Raw genomic sequence first — 20,236 nt, 5'->3', positions numbered from 1 at the left:
AGTGTATAGACTTGTAGTTATATCGTCAGAATAGTGTGACTTTATTTTGCAATGTTATGTTTCGGTGGGGTGTTGTACAATGTACATTAGGGTGGGTCGATTTTCACATAAAATTGTCGGATTGTCGCATAAATCGGTATTTAGGTGAGGCTTGCCATACTAAATAAAGTGTTAAAATTTCAATGTGATGGTGTGCTCCTAACCACTTACCCCAGGTGGTATGGAAAAATACAATTTTTTAGTTTACGGTAAATTATATTCAATAGGTAGGCTAGCGTTAAAACGAAACACAATTGAAATGTAATGAGTTAAAGCCACACCTGGATGTTAAACTAAACAACACAGTCTTTCTTTGATTCAAATATAGGCCGCTGATTCCTTGCATCTAAGATAGAATAAATTATAGAGTTCCGTTTCTCCTTTCCGACAGCGTTTTGAGGTTGACCTCAGCGACTACATGAATCATTCTTTCAACGGCTTGAGTCTGTGGTGTGTAATGTGTATGACGACTTTACTGGGACTGACTTTACTGCATCTCAAAGTTCATCCTTACGCTTAGTTCTTAAGTTAGATGGTAATAATGGTGGTTCAGTTACGTCAATCTGTGTCCAGTCGATCATATCAATATAATCCATCGCATTAAAATTAAGTTGATCAGCAGGGCGATGGAATCTTCAAAGTATTGTAGATGAAAGCTTTCGTGCTTTCAGAATTCGGCTAACAGCTACTTCACGAATGGCAGGTCTATTGTCATTAAACATGGCACACAGCAAGTTTTCGGAGTGAGCTGCATAACCATTTTGCTTGATCGATTTGTCGATGACAGACTGCACTTCTACTGGCTCATGTCCACGACTGAGTTGTATCACAAGGAAAAGTACTGCTGGAGCATCGCTGATATCTGTGGCCATCTTAGTGCATACCATACAGGCCTATATACAATTGCAATGAATCGTGTCGTGTCAACAGCTTCTGATGGATGGGTTTGACTAACATAATAGCGGCGCATTCGATTTGCTCCTGTGAATGATTATATTTCCCAGAATCTCTGTGTAGCCTAAGAGTGTTTCAGAGCATTCCCAGAATTGATTGCATGGCAGATTTCCAAAAGGTACATCTGGTCTGTGCTTAGATCTTTGAATTGTCCAATTTTGGCAAATGGAGAGTTTTAATTTTATCAAATAATGCAATCTCCAAGGCTATAAGGTTTGACCACAGAATAACGCCATTTCACCAATGAATGTTTCTGGACCAGTTGTCTTCCCAAATAATCCAATTAGATGCTTCAATGGTAACTCATTGATGGGCAGCATAGGCCAACATATATTCCACTGAACTTCAAAAAGGATATGATCTTCTATTCTAGCAATTACTCCATTACGATTCTCAGTGTTCACTGCTGCCCCGTCACAACCTGTTATTCGAATTCTATTCATGTCCACATTCTCGTCGATCATAGGCTACATTTTAAAATGTCAACTGAACGACCACTTGGTGTTGTGACATGAGAGATGTAGATGTCACCAGGTTGCATCAGTAGAACGTAATGGTATTCTTTTATTTTTCTCCTGTGGTGGTAATCATCAAAGACATAATATGATTCATCCTTTCTCCCATCGAAATAGAGCGATATAAAATTGTTGACGACATGTTGGGTTGGTTTCAATCCAGTAGCCTACGTCCCTTGACTAGGCTATGTCTCACTTTCCGTGGGTTAACAATGATGTCTGTGGAGAAGTCTTTTCCTAACACATCCTTTAAAGTAACCGTGGCAATAGCAGCAACTGTTTCGTCAAAAACCATCTTTTGATGGGCTTCCCTTGCAACACAAGGGGTTGGGATGGTATTGTAGGCACTACTTGTTGAGACACTCTCCATGAAACTCGGATCATTATCGGATGAATATGATAAAGAGTCAGTTTCACAACATTTTTTTGTGGCGTGCTAAACCGCACGACTATTAGAAGTTCGCTCATTGCGCAGGATTGCCGGATTGGGCAAAAAAAGGAGATAAAATGACAAAAGTGTCCGCAACTTTTCGCCCAATCTGGCAACCCTGTTATAGAAACAGAGGGTCATTGGGGTAATGGGTTGCTGTGCACCAAACGATTTTAAACTTTGAGGAAATGTTTAGAAGGTAAAGTGGCACCTGTGTTCAAATTTATGTGATAAATGGAGAAATCGACCCACCCTAATGTACATACTTGCTCAGATTGTTGCATACAACTCACTTTACTATTAAGACTGTCGCTGTTCTTCAATGTAACTTCTGACAAATCAAAGTAACGCAATTGTACTATGCACACTGTCCTACCAGTAGCAGCGAGATATGTTTGGAAAATGATATAATTATTTCCCACATCGGACAAGCTCATTACATCCTGTCGATGTATTAAACTCCTTCATCTTTATGTCTTGACTCCTTCACTTTGTGTAATAATGTATTATACTACTATGCTTTGATTGACATACAGTGGCGTAGTAAGGGAGGGGCGGACCGCCCAGTATAGGCTGATGAAAAAAATTAAAATCCAATGTTTTTGACTATTTTAAAAATTCTGCATTTTTGTGCACAATTTTTATTATGAGGTAGTTAATTGTAAGTGATTAAAAAGATATTTTTGGAATATATCATCTCTGCTAATAATAATGATCATAAAAATTTTGAAAAAAATGTGTGGCCGCATGGCGAAATCGGCCATGCAATCGAAGCACTACAAATGTTTATATCACAAAAAGTATAACTCCTAGCTCATTTTAACCTTTATTTTTGGAAAGCCCACCCCTGAAAATGGGGGGATAGATACCAATTTTATGAAGATTGGGCAACTAAGTCCCAAGATATGAGCATTTTTATGCGGCTCACTAAAAAAATCGCCACCTGGTGGTCAAACATTAAAATAGCGATAAAACAAAAACTGCTCAACCAATTTTGACAAAATTTGTACCAAATTACTCAGAATTTCAAGCATTTTAAACTGTGAAAAAATGGGACAATTCTAAATTCTATGGTTCCAAAATTTCAATTTTCTGGATGAATTATAATGAAATGACCCAGTATAGAACTATAGAATACAATACACTCAGACAATCAGACATGTCTCTTGTCATAAAAAAATTGATTTTTAAGTGTTAGTTGTCAATATGTTCTAAAATAACTCCGTGCTGAAAGATTGTAGGCTATTCAACTATGCAGTGTTGATATCGACATGCTAGGTCTCATCTATTCTTAATGCATTTATCATTTATTATTTTGATTTCATTTACTGAACATCACTGTTATTATGGGAGAAAGTTGAAAAACTATGACTTAAAGTATATATATGTCAAGCAATTATTAGTTATGAAAGTGTAGCTGTTAACTCAGCGATGTAGCTAGAAAGAAAATTTTAGGGGCAAAAACAAATGTTGGAGGGACAAATGTCATTCAACATGAATTACAATGGTATCGTAATAAAACATTGTAAGGACACGGTGTTAAAACCTTTTTTTGGGATGAACAAGATAAAAATTTTGGGGTTATTAAATTGCCCCCCTCATCTCCTGTGGCTACCTCCTTGTGTTAACCTAAATTAACAGCAACTGCATTGTGCTCATTAAAATGATGAAATACACCATTGCACCTTGGTGCTAACAACTTCAGATATATTATATTATGACATGTCTTTATTATGACGTCAGATATATTATTATTATGACTTGTTTTTCAGAATGCAGGAGACGAAACAGACACGCAGCATGTTTCTTACTCGTGCGCTTGAACGTATTCTTGCAGACAAAGAATTGCGCCGTTCCCAGAATTCTCAGCTGAAAAAAGCTTGTCAATTAGCCATAGGTATTGCATTTAGTAGCAGAATTGATTAAGTTTTAGTTCAGGGGTTCTTAAACTTTCTGAGACACGCCTCCCTTTTACAATTCTATCAAAATGCGCTCCCCATCTTGTTTCAAAATCAAAAAACATTTAGAAGAACAGCAATTCATATACAGGTAACTTGTATTAATGCAAAGGATGTATATAACGTTTTTGTGGATACTTAATGTTTAATTTGGGGATTAGTAGCAGATAATGCACATCTCAGATCGGCTTCACATTCAAGTTTGTTTCTAGATTTTGTCTTTATGTTCATGAGAGTAGAAAAACCATTTTCGCACAAGTAAGTGGATGAAAATTGAAGAAGTGTGCGATATAGCCACAGACCCACAGTCCCACACTCATGTTAATGTGCACATATTTCTCCCAGAACTATGTTAGTGGCATTGCTTCAAGGTTGTCCCTTCCAGTAGAAGTTCATTTTAGCTTCAAGAATTCCTCTTGTAAATTGTCGGGAAGAATTTTCTCATTCTGGAAGTACGGTGTCACCCAAGTCTAGAAAATATAGCGTTCAAATTTTTGTTTCCACTGTTGAAGGTGGCACTCTACTTCGAACTTAAGCTCGCCTTTCAGTTCAATTTGTTTTTTCTCGAGGACAATATCAAGGTTGGAAAATGAAGCTGCGTTTCCTTTTTGAACTCGACGATGCCACAGCCCCAGTTTTGCTATGAAAGCCTGGATGGCATCATAGTCTTTGATGCGATTAGTATTCTTGCCCTGCTGGAGCAGATTTAATTTATTAAGGGCTTTGAAAATGTCCACGAGGTAGGCCAACTCGACGGTGCCAAATTCCGAAAGACGCTTCTACAACTTCGGCTGACGACGATTGGCGAAAGCACTCGCTACTTGCAATCTTTATTTTTTTTAAAAGAGTCTTTCTTGCTTTGGAAAAAAGCTAAAAGTTTACTTTGGTGGCCAAGGTGTTTTTTTCATGTCGCAGATGACGCTGCGAAAGAGTTGGTCTCAAACTGTCGTTGCTCAGATTTTAAAAACATATGACGCATTGTGGTACAACTTGGTCATTTACTATGGCATCTATAAAGCCAAACTTCAGATAGTTTTTGTCATACTTTCTCTTTTTCCCCACTCAATTTATGTCAATAGAACTGATTAACTAAAAATTAACCTAATTAAATCAATGCTCAAATTTAAAAAAATAGTTTACACATGGTCTTATTGTAGAATTGGGGATACTGTTGTACTTCTAGCCTCTGTCACTTGTTGGTCAGTCGTTGCCATTATTATTACAACTAAAGCTCGAGGCTGCTGTGTCAGAAAGCCGTTGTGTTACGAGAGTTAAGGTGTCACGCAAACATTTAGCAACGTCTAAAACATCACAAAGAATGCGAGATGTGACAACAACACGCTTTACAAACACTGTGCCACTGTAACACAAAGTTTCATCTTCAACAATCGACTATCCAGCGTAGTTGTGAAGACATGTTTAGTTATAATTCATGCAGAGTTTTTCAATTTCTTACGCCCCCCTTGTGAGCCTCACATGCCCCCCAAGGGGGGCGCACCCCCCAGTTTAAGAACCACTGTCTTAGTTGGTCTATTCTGGCTTGAAGTGTTCAAGAAATCTTTCACACGATGATAGAACCACTGAAATAGTTGTGTTCTTATGGTTTGTAATTTGCTAGAAAGATGCTAGGATAGTTGTATGCAAATTCTTATAAGTAAATACAGTATAATCTATAATCTGTATTTCATTAAAATACACTTGTAATAGCTGAGAAATTGTTGCCTTATAGCTATAGTAACTTTGTGTTTTATTTTTAGAAGAAATAAAAGGCGATTTGGAACATGACAGGTATGTATGTTGCCTTTGTGTAATTTTCCTTCTTAAATACTGATGATGTTTGTTTACAAGAAACATTGTTGTGTATTTTATGTTTTTGCTACTTTTTTGTTTCAGCCTGCAATGTTTAAGAGGCCAAGAATGTATTTCTTCATGAAGAATCAGCACCGATGACATTGTAAAGTTCTAATTTCATTACATACAGTAGCCTATATACTATAGTATATATATACTTTGGACATAATAGTTTCATTTAGTGACATTATTCATTTTATTTACTGAAAAATTAGTTGCAAAAGATCAAGCAAAGAAAAGGTTTGAAAGAGTGTAACATTTTGAAATAATCTGTATCAGTGTATAATTTGTATATTTACTTTACAGCCCTGGGGATGGGCCCCCAAAATCCCCTTACACAATCATTGAAGCCGATCGATATTTCCTAGTGTTTGAAATGGCCTGCAAATCGAAGTCACCAAGCATTGTTAGCACTTCCTTGGACTGTCTTCAGGTATTATATATATAAAACAATGAAAACTATTAATACTACATAAAGTGCTCAATGCCAAGCAAAAAAGCAAAGCAAAGCGAATTAAATCAAATATAGTTATTACTATCTGAATTCTGATTTTGTTTGAATTCTATGATTCTATTATCTGATTCTATTTGAATAAGAACCTTCTGATGATCCGTGTAGGTTAAACAGGCTGTATATATAAAATTATATAACAAAGTTGTTTTTCTGATATCACTATTAAACTGCAATTAGACAAAGCTTTTCAATGGATAAGTTTTGAGATTATTTTTAAAACATTTTTGCGTATTTTTTTTAATAAATGTTCAATTTTTTTCAAGTGTGATTCAGCCCTACACCTACAGCCTACACTGTCACAATTATTTCGTCAAACAAATGAATCTGTTGCTGTGATTTAATGTTAGGCGTGATGTAATAATGGACCGACAAATAATAGCCTAGTTAATGATTGTTAGCTTCAAGCTATTCTTGTTAAGTCGCCATGTACAAGAGTGCCTTCTACACACTCACCATAAATATTTTCGAATATTGTATGAAAGCAGTATTGATTGGTATTTGCACGTCCTGCTTAATTTGAATGTCCGTTAGACACTCTCTGAACAAAACTGATGAAATAACTTTATGGTGATACAATGAAAATACATGTAATAAAGTTAGTCTTTACAATGGTGTTAGCAGTGTATGATTCTTATATATTTTGTATTAATTTGTAGTTGTTTTTCTATCATTTTTATGTGATTATTGCCGAATGGTCTTCAGTCCAAAGAGATTTTCTTTGTTGAGTTAGCTTTCAGTAATTGTAGACCTTTTGAACGCTTTCTAAACAAATTTGACAAAAGCAACCATTTTGGTTCAACGTTTTTTTTTCTCTCAAACAACACTATGATTAGCTTTTCATGACAGAAAATGATTGTGTATGGAATCCTAGTTGGCAATGCTCCTGACTCTGCTTCTCCGGGCCTGAGGTTAATCGATCGCGTCATTGATGCAATCTGCCAATGTTTTAATGGAATACAAACCGATGAACATGTCCAACTTCAAATTATTAAGGTTTATTCAAATGTTTTACCTTTTTTCTAATCTTGATATATCTTAATATTTATTGTGCAATTACATTATTGTTTGATTTCTGACAGAATTACGCAAGGCTTTTCAAATGTTTTATCTTTTTTAAGCATAATATAAAGTATGTCATCTTTATGATACAACTTTATTAATACCTGACTTCTCACTGCTTCATTAAAAACTCATATCATTCTCTTGAAATTTTTTGGTATGTGCTGACCTGGAATCGAACTCAGGCTGACCAAGTTATATTAAGCTGCTGTCAATGCGTTGGCCAAGAAAAGTCTAGACCAAAGTAGTCCAAACTATCGTTTGCGGGCCGTGTGTGGCCCTGGCCTAACCGTCACAGTCTGAAACATCACCTCACACCATCATTAACCTGATGATAATGACTTCACGGGCTGTACAAAGCCAAACCCATGGCTTGATTTGAGTCTGGAAGAACTAACTCTAGATTGTGACGTTTGATTGTGCACTGATTAAGAAGATGCTGGACTAGTTTGCCTTGTTCAGGTTCTGCTAACTGCTGTCACAAGTAACAACTGTGAGATCCACGAGGGAACTCTACTGCAAGCCGTTCGTACTTGCTACAACATTTACTTAGCTTCGAGGAACGTTGTCAATCAAGTAAGTGGCATCGGAAAGCGTTTGGTCTTTACTCTGTATTTATGTGAAGTTATGAAGTATTTTTGTGCCACCAACAAAAATAAATTGTACGTAACTACGGTATGTATGTAAAAATGTAATTGTGCTTTTGTGCCACCACCAGCAAACATAAAACATACTTTTGGAAACTCCGGTCTTTTCGTTGCTCACTACGGTTACATCTGATCGCGACGCCGGTTCATTTCCATCGCTATATTTACTTTCCTTTCCAGACCACCGCTCGCGCGACTTTGACTCAAATGCTGAACGTCATCTTTTCAAGGATGGAAGCTCAAGCTGTGAGTATGACGTCATAGTTTTGTTTGTTTGTAGTTTTTGCATTATTATGAAGCGAGTGTTTCAGACCTTGTGATCTATATGAAGCGAAGAGAACAATTCAGCAAATTCACTTGCATGCAACATGCACTATAAGACATCTAGGCTATACCAGCGTAACAAGTAGACACAATCAAAAATCAGAATTATAGAAACATTCGCAAATATACTGTTGCAAATTGCAGTGGCCTTACGGTACTTTGATTTTATGTCAAAACAGTCTCGGCTAAGATGATAAGATGAGGCTATCAAAGAGAAAAGAATCTTATTAGACAGTTTGCGATGCTCCTTGAATTGTAGGCCGCCACCGCATTGGGGTGATTGCCTTTGTAGTTCTGCAAAACTTTATTCTGTAAAAGTTTAGTTTTTTTCCAAATTGATCAAACTAATTTCTTCAGTAGTTGACTAGTTGTACGTGTAATAAGTTCTCTGCGTTTCAAAATGTGTAAATTCGCTGTTCTTGCATGTTACACACCACAACCAGGGTTGCCAGATGGCCTGAAATTCGGACAGAATGATAAATTTGCGTAATTTTATTTGCTGCGACGGTAAGAAAATCATTTTGGACTTGTCAACGTATAATTTCCTGTGACATCAGTAAAGTACTACACCGTAAATAAATCGTCTTTTTTTATTGGTCCTAAAATGTCCGAACGTCGGACTATGGGTGTCCGAGATTCTTGCAGATTACCTGGCAACCCTGACTATAATCAGTGGTACTAGCATGAACTGTCAAACGTTTTCTAGTGTGCCAGTTGTCCAATTTATTTTACTTCAGTTTAATAGCTTTTGTAAAGCCCAAACAGCAGCATTTCATTGTGGTGATCTTTTAATGGTAACGTTAATTGCGTGAGAGCAAAATACGTGGTGAATCTTCACGTAGCTGTAAGTGTAACAGTACTCAGTAGTAACTCATTTTTGTGTACGATGTGTTAGCATTGAATGAATGGCCTTGCCTGATTACCAATTAATGAATAATTTATGCTTTTCTGCCGTTACCCAATCAATAACTTTTTATCTCATGGGTTGTGGTCAATGAATTGGCTCACGTCTGATTTTCATTTCACACTCGCGCAAAGGTGAGGTTCGGTAGGGTTTTTAAGTATATATAGTGTTTTTTCTCGGATTGGAGCAATTGTTGTAGAGTTAAAAAACATTTCTGACAATTCTATTTTCATCTAATGAAAACTTAGTTTTTAACCCACGCACTGAGTAAAACTGAGAGCTTCTGACAAAGACAAATGGCATGCAACTGCCTGGGCTCAATGCTCCTAAACTATGTGGTGTGCTGTCTTACACTAACAACATGCATACTGGTGAAGTGGTGACCAACAATTGCAATTATTGCCACTAATAATTGTTCGCTTAACTTCAGGAATACGATGAAAGTTTAGCGAAGAAGTTTGAGGAAGAAAAAACTCTTTTGCCGGTTTGTTGCTTTCTATCTGACGTCAAAGCTAGCGATTCAGTCCGTTTTTTGCATTGATTCAACGTCTGCAGTTGTTCCACCAATGCAAAAAAGGACTGATTTGCTTGTTGGGTGCATGGGGCAGTGGGACACAGCTGCATCGGCAGTCACATTGTGGTGATCGTATACAATCGTTGGTACTAATTCTTCAGACTGCTGTACGTTATATCACCATGCCTACGCACATTGTCATAATATCATGCAAAGGAAAAAGCCTAGCAACTTTCCTCTATAGTCTATGCTGTAACCAACATTCTTAAAATTTATGCATGCGGATTGGTAGAAAGTAGCAAGTGGTGTACAGTACAATTTTGACAAGCATTTTTTTTAAATGGAATATATTGAATTAGTGTGATTGCCACTATAATCATTTTTATGTTTTTGTTGATTTATATGCATGGTTTTCTAAGAGTTTGTGTTTTGTTCCCTGCAAAACATTCAATGCAAAAATGACTGATTTTGCTGTCTTATTTTGGAACATAATTTTTGTTGGTTTTACCTCAATCTGACTAATTTTACTTGCATGATTTTTTTTTTTGAATTCCGTGGAAAATACAAGATCACTCACTTGTTGCATAGTCTTTGTCAAGCTCATCTGTCCATCTCATTTGTGAAGACCTTGCAACGTCTAGTGACATTGAAGTGATGTAAAAAACGGAAACCTATGCTGGCTGTGCAACATTTTCTTCATCTACCCAACCAATTTTTTATCTTTTTCATTGGCAACCGGCTAACTACACTTGCTTTATAGTGCATGAGGCTGTGTCGTGCTGTTGATATCAACAGCTTTAAAGTTGCTCTATGGTTGTCTTTCTTACCTTTTTCACCGAATTTAATGTTCAACACTGACGTATAGAGTATAGACAAGACTAGGTATAGAATTAGGATATTAGATCTGTGGTTCTCAAACTTCTATACCTTGCGGGTCACGGTCTATTGAAAACTTTTTTCCTGTTATCTAGAAAACTGCAGTTTCAAAACATTTACCGTCAAATAATCAGCTTACTCGCCTGTAGTGGTCTTTATTTGGAGTTGATATAGCTACGTACTTCTAGGAACAAGTCATATTCAGTAGGTCCTCAAAAGTTGAAATTTTAAGTAGGTATGCAAGCCTATTCTTGAAGATAAGACCGGGACAGCTGATCTTGGTTTGAGAGTTATGGCAGGGTCCATTTTTGTAAAGGAACTGCTAAAAGCTTATTTTTGGTCTTAGTGACTCACAGTAGTAGTCAAAACTTGCAAATAGCACAGTTTTTGTTTATTTTCTCAAAAATCAAATTCTGTTTTTAATACACTTCCTTCCTCATAGAAATTCCAATCAAACGTTTCACTTTCGGTATTAAATTTGCACATACTGTATTGACTGTATGACAGAGAGCTTGGCATATACTTTGTATTTTACAGTTATAACAGCGCTTGAATTTTTCTTTCATTTCTCTAAGAACTGGTTGGAACAGGTCGGGCCCGGTTTTGTCACCTAACCTCTACCCTGTCCAGATCTGCTAGACTTTGGCATTACGCCATTTAGTTGAAAGGGGTTAATTTAACATCTTAGTTAACTATCAGTGTGTTTCAAGTTTGAAAATGTCAAAACTGCAATTTTTGCTATCAGTGATAACATAAGAGTTTTTAGCAAATTCAACAATCAACATTTGCCAGTGTTTCGTTGCAAACACCGTAGTATTGACATGTTTGTTTTTGATTGATTTTTTTATATTTTATTTTAGGCCCAACACTGTAAATCTTGATGTCTGTAGCCTACTACATTTGCAACGCATGGAAATACAATATTGAGATGTCGTGTTATAAAATCTATATGGCACACTTGCTAAAAGTGTGAGGCACATCAGTACGCCAAGGCACATAGATTGAGAAGTATTGGATTTGGATCATACAAAAATAGATTTCGAGTCCGATCTGATTGACATATATTGCATGCAATGATATACAAAAGTTGCACATCCTCAGCATGCTTCTTATTTCTAACGCATGAGAACTGAACCATATTGTCGAACACACCACTTCTACCCGGCAAAGGTTGCTGTTTTTACACTGTTGAGTGAAAAAGTCATTTTTTTCTTGATGGCTCATTGCATGTTATTTATTCTGCTGTAGCCCCAACAGGGTTGGTCAAGGAGGTTTCCCCCACTTTAGTTTTACCCGGGTAAAACCCTGGGGGAAACTGGAAAAAACCTTTTGGGGGAAACTGGGAAAAACTTGAGTTGTTATAATTTGCAAATGTGAATGAAATAATGATTACTCCTCATAGTTAATGTTTATTACTATCATATTTTGAATGAACCTATAAGATTTCCTGTGCTCATCCTACAAAAAAAAAAAAGAAAAATACTGTGATTTACTAATATCTAATAATAGATAGGTCCATTGGTCCAATCATTAGTTTACATAGATGAACATACCAGTATGTTATCAAGTCAGATGCTCCCGTGTGCCTAACATGCAGTCAGCGAGCAAAACTGTAAACTTTGAACACCAAAAGCCAAAGAAAGAAAAGATAAAGAGCCGGTATAATCTCAGTCATTGATAACATGTCAACAGTCTTCCTTGTCAACATTGAACAACTTCCCAGTCCGAGGATAAAGATTCAATCAATCAATCTTCTCACTTTTCTCCTTCCATGAGAGTATCACACTAGACATCGTTTTTGAGGCTTTTATTTTTTTCTGTTGGAGGAAGCGTTTTAGGAAAGTGCTTACCACTGAAAGACTCGGACTGGGAAGGCTATGTGGACGACTTCTACTGCTTTCCGGCAAAGTGCTGGAAGATATCAGTTGGTTTGCAAGCTGCAATTTAAATTGAAGCAATTAGTCACAACACTGACTGGCGTGGTCTTTGGGCTGGAGGTAGACCATCTGAATTCAATAAGAAATTACTATTGGTAGTTTGGTACTGCCAGCAGACAGTGAGTCAGTACGCATTGAGGAATGAGGAAGTGTCAAAAGAAAAACCTGAAATATCACTCTGTGATGATCCGAAGCTTTATCTATTTTATCTAAGTATTGATGCAATTCAGATGGAAAATGTCATGAGATAACAGCTAAACAGCTGGCTAGTCATTATATTGCATAAGAAATTCCACAAACAGCACATTTAGAAGTTTTAAGGGTTTCCCCCTGTTTTACCCGGTTTTACCCGGAGAAAACTGGGAAAAACCTCCCAGAGGTTTTACCCAACCAACGCTGAGCCCCAACAATAGAATCAGCTATTGTGTATCGATTTGAAAACTGCATCAGCATCACAATGCATGCGATGTTCATAAAGAAGACTATGCGGTGTCTTCAGTGGTTTGGTTGTTTCTATCTTATTTATGATTACGCCGAGTAGGTTTTAGAATGAAGGTTGCCTAGCAGGTTTGCCGATTTTAATCAGTTGCAATTGTTGAGTCATAAGTTCAATGACTCAACATACAATCTTCATTCGAGATAGTGAAATCCAAAGTAATATCTGCTTTGCTTGTGAACCACATAAGCCCTTGTCTTTTATAGCAAGGACATAGCCTTCAAATGTAGCTCAAGAATCCAAATCAATGCGTTATTGATTAAAGATTAGCTTTTCCATCTTTTATAACCAATGCATTGCGACTATTGTCTGAGAATGTGGTTCATTCCAGTGTTGACAAATAGCTAGCTGTTGTGGCACATTCAGTTTATTTGCTCTAGGTGGGTGTGCCATTTGTTTCGGATTAAGTTCTCTCCGCTTAAATGAGCACCTATAGCCAGAGCGAGCGAATTTAACTTTTGATTTGCTCCTTATTCCTAAAGTTTGTGTGGAATCATACCATTGCAAACCGATTTCAAGATATGATTTTACTCCGATATCATATTAAACCACGGATTATCACTTCTTTTGTCTGAAACATGGCTTCTTGTTGTAAAATAAACTCAACTGTTCTTCGCTGAGCCGAACAAACTATCCCCTTCTCCCTAGAAAATTGTGATTATAATTTTCTTATAACCAATCATCACCCTTTGTTTGCTTACCAGGAGAACGATGATATAGCCACTTCAAGTGACCAGAACGGCGATCAAGAGCAAGGTATTGACAATGCAATGTTTGTTGATGAAATTGACAGCAAGACTTATTCTTTGTGTGCGGTATATGTATATCATTGGTTGCTTTGTAGCTGTACTTTGCTGCATGAGATATAATTTTGTCTAGTTCAAACGGTGAACCTTCGTTGGAATCCTTTGAGATTGTTCGGAGCCTAGATGCTTTTTCGACTTCGTGTTTTCCACAAAAAATCACGAAGCGCTGCTCACTGCTCACCCGGTCGTGTAATCTTGGACCCAATGGGTAGTTTTGTGCCAAATGAACCTTGCTTATTACGTAATCGTTTTTAGCATTCCTTATTTTAGTTCTATGTAAAATAGGTTTTAGGTATTTTATTTGAGAAAGTCTAGCTGCATAGTCGGAAACACAGTAGTGGCATTGTTTTGTTTTCATTTTAATCGTGTTAAAAATCGGTAGCATTGCTAGGTTTTGTTTGCTGATACAATTTGTTTCACCGAGATACTTCTGCGTCTTTCGGTGCAACAAACTGTACCCTATGTTCTACAAATATTTGTTGATGTCGGAAAAGGAAGAATTATTAAGAGTTGAGGTTTAAAAGTAGTAGATGATGTTAATTATTAATTTGTTGTGAATGAAGTTGCCACAACATTGCGAAGAAATTGTTCTTTTATTTTAAACACTCAAGCATCTTTCCGGCTTGCTACATAGTATAGTTGAAATAGCATTGTCCATTGAATCGACCAACTCGTATGGTTGTTCAGACGATATGGTTTTTCAGACGACGCCCCTGAAAGCGACCAACACCACAAGCGCTTGGTTGCAGACACGTCCAACCACGTACCACACAAGCAACCCACCGAAAGTACTGCTACCGAATCTGAGGACGGTGGCTTCCAAGGTAAGACAAGATATCTAAGATCAGGGTTGTGGAGTCGGGCGAAAAATATATACAGTATATACGACTCCGACTCCTCGGTTTATAACTGACCGACTCCGAGTGTTGCCAGATTTTTTTTTTTAATTTTTGTCGTTTTTAATTTTTTTTAATTTCATTTAAGTTGTAATCGCAATTGAAACAGCGGCTTCCACAAAAACTGACAAGAACAAACACTTAATTTTTTCGAAAAGTTTTGAGCGCAATACGGAGAACAAGAAACAATAATTTGAAGAAACATATCGCAAACTAAAAACATTATTGTTCATCGTTTTGTATAAAGTCGGAATCCACCTTTTTTGACGACTCCGACTCCGGAGACGCCAAAATCTCTCCGACTCCACAGCCCAGATTAGAACACCGGGTTAGTGGCGGAACGGTATAGCTTCTGCATCACAATCGACAAGACCTTAGTCCTCGGTTCGAAACCTTGGTATGCCAAATGTTAAGCTTTTTTTCGGTGATGGCTTACAGTTACAACTACCTGGGTTTAACCCACGGTGATGGGAGTCTTGTTTCTTGACCACATTAAATTAATGCAAAACCTGATTTTTGTTTCAGACTTTGAAAGTGCCGAACCACCGCTTGTGAATGGACATGCTGATCCTGAGGAAGGTAAAGCTGTCATCATTTCTTTTCTGCAAAATCATTTGCTTGAAATGCTTCAGTGTGTAATTTAAAAATAACACTTAAACCTAAAAACACGTAAAGTAATATAATTCTTGCTATTTTTAAAGAGAGATTAAGAAACTAGGCATTTCATTTATGCTTGATCGAAGTTGTTCAATAATACATGAATGATTCAAGATTGCGCAAAAAGCGTTTAATTTATGTTGATAATATCTTTGGCTCCTTGAAAGTGGTAGTAGTATGCAATTGCACCACCTGGCCCGGGTTTGCAAACTAGTGTGTTTTTACAAGTGAATAAAATTTTATAGATGTTTGCTGGTACACCCCTTCATTTTCTTTGAATTAGTGTGTTTTTGTTTGAGTAATCAGTTTTAGTGCCTTTGGTTAGCCGCGAATGTGAGGTATCCCATGCATTTATGATCATAGAACCATGGTTTGATACAAGAGATAAGAGAGAACGTTTTTTCCCTTTTGTTAACCTTTGAACTTTGAACTTCATCAGTTTTGTTCATTCTTTGTGTTGGTATGACGCAGATGTGACCGACCCATCAGACGATCCTGACAAAGTGGTCGAAGAAATCTTAGGTGATATCGTCGACTTTGTGGTGACACAGACGGAAAGTGTTCCTTACAACAGAATGAGTGAGTTGCTTTCATAAATTAAACTCCTATCAAAGCTACGAGGACCAATTGGCATTTACCAGCTGTTTTCGTATTTGCGATTTTATGATTTTCCGGACAGCAAAATCCATCATTCATCTATGTAGAAATAACTGGTTTTGGTTATTTTTCCCGACCATGGCGTTCTAGCTTCCACCACTGCCATTTGATGACCTGTGGAGTGGGTTAATTTTTATATCAGTGGATGCTTTTAGGGGGGTTATGCTTGATGTCTCCTCTGGAATTTTGTCGATGACATTACAGATTTTTAGTAATGATATTTTCAGCATAGTTTTCATAAAAATTTATTGGATTGTTGTAGTACGTTACCGTTTACCCAACACTCAGAATGCATTTCTATAATCTTTATCGTAAACTCTTCCACTAAAAGCCTCTAGACAGGCTATTTTGAATTGAAGAAATAATGATAAAAGAAATAACAACAAATATACAAACTGAGGTTTTGAAATTTAGAATTTTTGATATCGTCTTTATCGCATGTTTTACATTTGTAGTTACAACTTCGCTGGTATGCTAACCTGGCAGTCGTGTTTGACGTAACTGCTTGATGAATTCAGTTGTCTGATTGACAAAACGTCGTAAAAATGCAGATTTCTTTCAATTTACAACATCATTCTTGTGGTGGTTTATTTGTAATGCAGAATGTACCATAATTCTGACAACAAAACTTGTTTTAGATGAAGTTGCACATATTGCTTGAGATAAACATTTCCACCGCCTTGTGTTTCAGACACTGTGTCATCCATCACCACTTCAGTTAGCTCCGTGTCTGATATAATGCGAGCCAATGACGAACTCCTCAGAAAGAATATCAATTTCTCCCACATCTTGCAAAAAGATGCCTTTCTAGTTTTTAGGTATGCATTGTTGGTGATAAAGTATCATTATCAACTTTATTTGGAATAATGATACTACTACAGTAGCAGCAAAAGAATCTGATTTAGACGCTATCCTGCGGTATCAGAAGCAACCCGAAGGTGCATGTTTAAATTGTTTATTCAAATAGATTTTTTGATATTTGATATACAGTTAATAGTTTATACCGATACTGCTCATACATATATCGAGAATGTTTGCCTATTCAAATTGAAAAGCCATTAACTATGACATTTCTTGATTTTCTGTTTTTTAACGCCCAGCCGATGTCGGCGCTATGCAGTGCTTACTGCATATGTATTATGTAATTGTGTGCAGAACTTGGTTATTATAAGATGTACTAATAATACTTATGCGATATCCTATTCCTACCCCAACATCCGGGAATGAGATCTAGTACAGGAAGAAGAAGAATGTAATATTGATCAAATCAATACAGTAGCTATTAACTTTAACAGAAGTGAAATGTCAATTTTTATGATTTCTGCTCAATTTGTTATCCCAGGTTTCCAATTCGTGATTTAAACAACACATAATATTTGTGTGATCTGAACCTACATATAGAAATGGCGTTATGGTGACAATCTAAGGCTTAGATTCTAAGCGGATATCTAACTTATTTTCTTATTTTTTTCATTCAGGAGTTTCTGTAAACTGAGTATGAAGCTATTATCAGAAGGACCACCTGATCCAAAGTATGTTGATTGCTTGGAATGCTTGTGTAGTGTGAATGAGGCTTAATGTTCTAACTGCTTACCAATGTTGATCACATTGGTAATTCCTTCCTATCAAGTTGAAAAATTCAAGAAAGTTATTGAAAGCAATTTAGAATAATAATAATTAATCGGTTTCAAGTGAAAATGCTGTCTCACCGTTTCACGACCGGCGTGCTAAATGATATTGCATTTGAAAGCACCAAGCGCAAAAACCATGAATGGCTTTTAAAATGGATTGAGCAAGGTACCAACGAGTATTGTTAATATGATTGCAAAAGCCGTTGTGTTATTAATTAGCGTAGGCTAATATTCAATAGTTTGAACCACCCAGACCAACCTCGTTTGTGATTTTTTTTTCATTGATAACCAACTCTATTCTCATTTTCTTGCAGATCCCATGAGCTTCGGTCGAAGGTTCTGTCTTTGCATTTGTTGTTATCAATACTTCAGTCGGCTGGTCCTGTGTTTAAGAATAATGAGATGTTTATCAACGCCATAAAACAGGTTTGTATATTTTGTTATGTCATTTTATGTGACCTCTGTAGTTGCATTGTAGGGCAGGCACATCTAAAGAAGGGGATAAGGCTCTCGACGATTACCTTATTCTCCCGACACTACCAGGGCGGTAGTTTGTAGGGCGTTAAACATGCGTTTTTTTAATTTGCAGAAAGTTTTGACATGCAGCTGGTACAGTAACCTACAGAAGACAGTTAGCAAATATTACATAGAGCATATTTAAAGAATACTTGTTTGGAAAGACAGTTGAAAAGTTGCCAGTAAGCTTTTTTTCGTAACAAAACCTTTGCAGTAGGCAAGCTGTAAAGTAAGTATACGGGTAGTTGTTTGACCAGTAACAAGAATTAACAAGTCACTATGAGCATGCAGTGAATATCTAGGCTTGATACTAATGGCGCAATGCACGTTATCATAACAAGCTTTACTAAACTACTATTGGTTCCAATTGTCATTTTACAATAAACAGAGATTATTTACGATAAACAAAAGTCCTTCTATTATCAGACGCAATAAAAGCCTTCGCACCCCCTTCTTTAGATATCCCTATTTTGGGGGTTTCGAACTATGGACGTATGCCCGACCACCAAGATTGTTAGTGCTAGTTCAGTAACTTGTGATGCCGTTCAATATCTTCCGAAAAATTTCTGAAAACTTGTTGAACTTAAACATCAACTTCTTACAATTCCCTTATTTTTATACTATTTGCTTTTCTGGTTCCTTGCATTGATGTATCGTCCAATGATCAAATTGTTTTCTGTAACTTGGACAGTCGACTGCTTTTGCTTACATTTCTTAAATTTTCTTTTCCATTTCTTCCAATTCTGCTTTTAGATTTATTTATAATGTTCAAAAAGATTTTCAAACCTAATGTAAAACTTCCATGTCTGGTCAAACAACGAGGCACAATATTCTCTTGTTCTTACAGTACTTATGCGTGGCCCTGAGCAAGAACGGCGTGTCCAGCGTACTGGATGTCTTCATGTTATCGCTTGAAATATTTGTGAAGCTGCTTGAAAATTTTAAAGTCCACTTGAAGATGCAAATTCAGGTTTGTTTTAGCTAGCTGTCTTTCCCATTAGAAATGTGCACTGCATATTAGAAAATTGTTTACTGATATATCTAAGTAGCATTAGCAATGTACGTATTGGAAAATTGTTTACTAATATATCTAAGTAGCATTAGCAATGTACGTATTGGAAAATTGTTTACGAATCTTCTTAGTGATTAGCGATGAAGTAAAAGAAACTCTGCCGGTTTGGGTTTTATGAAAGCTTGAACAAGGTTATCTGTTTCTTTGCAAAGATGGTTCTACATCTACATGGTCAATTACGCAGCAAAACTAGCTTCCGACGAATAAATAATATGAAAAGACAACCACTGAAGAGAGAAAATCAGAACTTGAATATTTTTGAATAAGACCTTCTGATGATCCGTTAGGTGAAACAATTTGTAAAGGCTTCAGATAGTAATAACTATATTTGATTTGCTTTCAACAGATATGCTATTTCCCCCCTCTCCCCCAAAAAAACAACAACAAAAACTAAGATATGGTTGTCGACTTTCATTAAATTTTATCTTTGCTGTCGAGATTTTTTCAGGTGTATTTACAATCCATTTTGTTTTATTAAAAGGTGTTTTTCAAAGAAATCTTCCTCAACATCTTGGAGTCTTCGTCTTCCTCCTTCCAGCACAAGTGGATGGTGCTGGAGACAACACTGAAGATCTGCTCCGATCCTCAACTTCTGGTGGACATCTACGTCAACTACGATTGTGACATCAGTGCTGCCAATATTTTCTATCAGTTGGTGACGTCGCTAGCGAAAATCGCTCAGATGACCAACAGCCACACCGGCTTTACACCAGCCCAGGTAGGTGTGCTTGCGGGATTTATATATTGCAATATTGGCTTAGTAGTTAGTGTGTCCGTTCCTGAATCGGTAGACATGGGTTCGATACCCTGTCGGATCATTCAATAGACTTTTTTTAAAAGTGCTACTGAATCTTGTTTCTGCTTGACACTGTCGAAGGAATAGATTCAAATAATGTACTTGGCCACGCCTCTATGTGGCTGCACTGACACTGTCTGCTGTGTGAAGCGCTGAGAGCAATGCGTATCTGCGATGGATACAGCGC

General features: G+C 36.8%; 1 protein-coding gene across 1 annotated transcript in view; it reads left to right on the top strand.

The window, feature by feature from the left end:
• Positions 1–20,236, top strand: part of LOC145764971 (brefeldin A-inhibited guanine nucleotide-exchange protein 1-like) — a 50,894-nt gene that overhangs the window by 7,251 nt on the left and 23,407 nt on the right. The window contains exons 2-17 of the mRNA XM_082576689.1: positions 3,711–3,835; positions 5,654–5,684; positions 6,054–6,180; positions 7,108–7,254; positions 7,783–7,896; positions 8,148–8,213; positions 9,626–9,679; positions 13,723–13,774; positions 14,529–14,648; positions 15,246–15,299; positions 15,849–15,956; positions 16,726–16,852; positions 17,513–17,566; positions 17,980–18,091; positions 19,029–19,151; positions 19,735–19,971. Of these exons, the coding sequence (XP_082432815.1) occupies positions 3,712–3,835; positions 5,654–5,684; positions 6,054–6,180; positions 7,108–7,254; positions 7,783–7,896; positions 8,148–8,213; positions 9,626–9,679; positions 13,723–13,774; positions 14,529–14,648; positions 15,246–15,299; positions 15,849–15,956; positions 16,726–16,852; positions 17,513–17,566; positions 17,980–18,091; positions 19,029–19,151; positions 19,735–19,971 (1,650 nt within the window). The 5' untranslated portion in view covers position 3,711. The remainder of the gene's footprint in view (positions 1–3,710; positions 3,836–5,653; positions 5,685–6,053; positions 6,181–7,107; positions 7,255–7,782; positions 7,897–8,147; positions 8,214–9,625; positions 9,680–13,722; positions 13,775–14,528; positions 14,649–15,245; positions 15,300–15,848; positions 15,957–16,725; positions 16,853–17,512; positions 17,567–17,979; positions 18,092–19,028; positions 19,152–19,734; positions 19,972–20,236) is intronic.

The sequence above is a fragment of the Aplidium turbinatum genome, chromosome 2, assembly GCF_918807975.1.
Source record: "Aplidium turbinatum chromosome 2, kaAplTurb1.1, whole genome shotgun sequence".
Lineage (NCBI taxonomy): Eukaryota > Metazoa > Chordata > Ascidiacea > Aplousobranchia > Polyclinidae > Aplidium > Aplidium turbinatum.
This window is presented reverse-complemented; position numbering and strand designations above follow the sequence as displayed.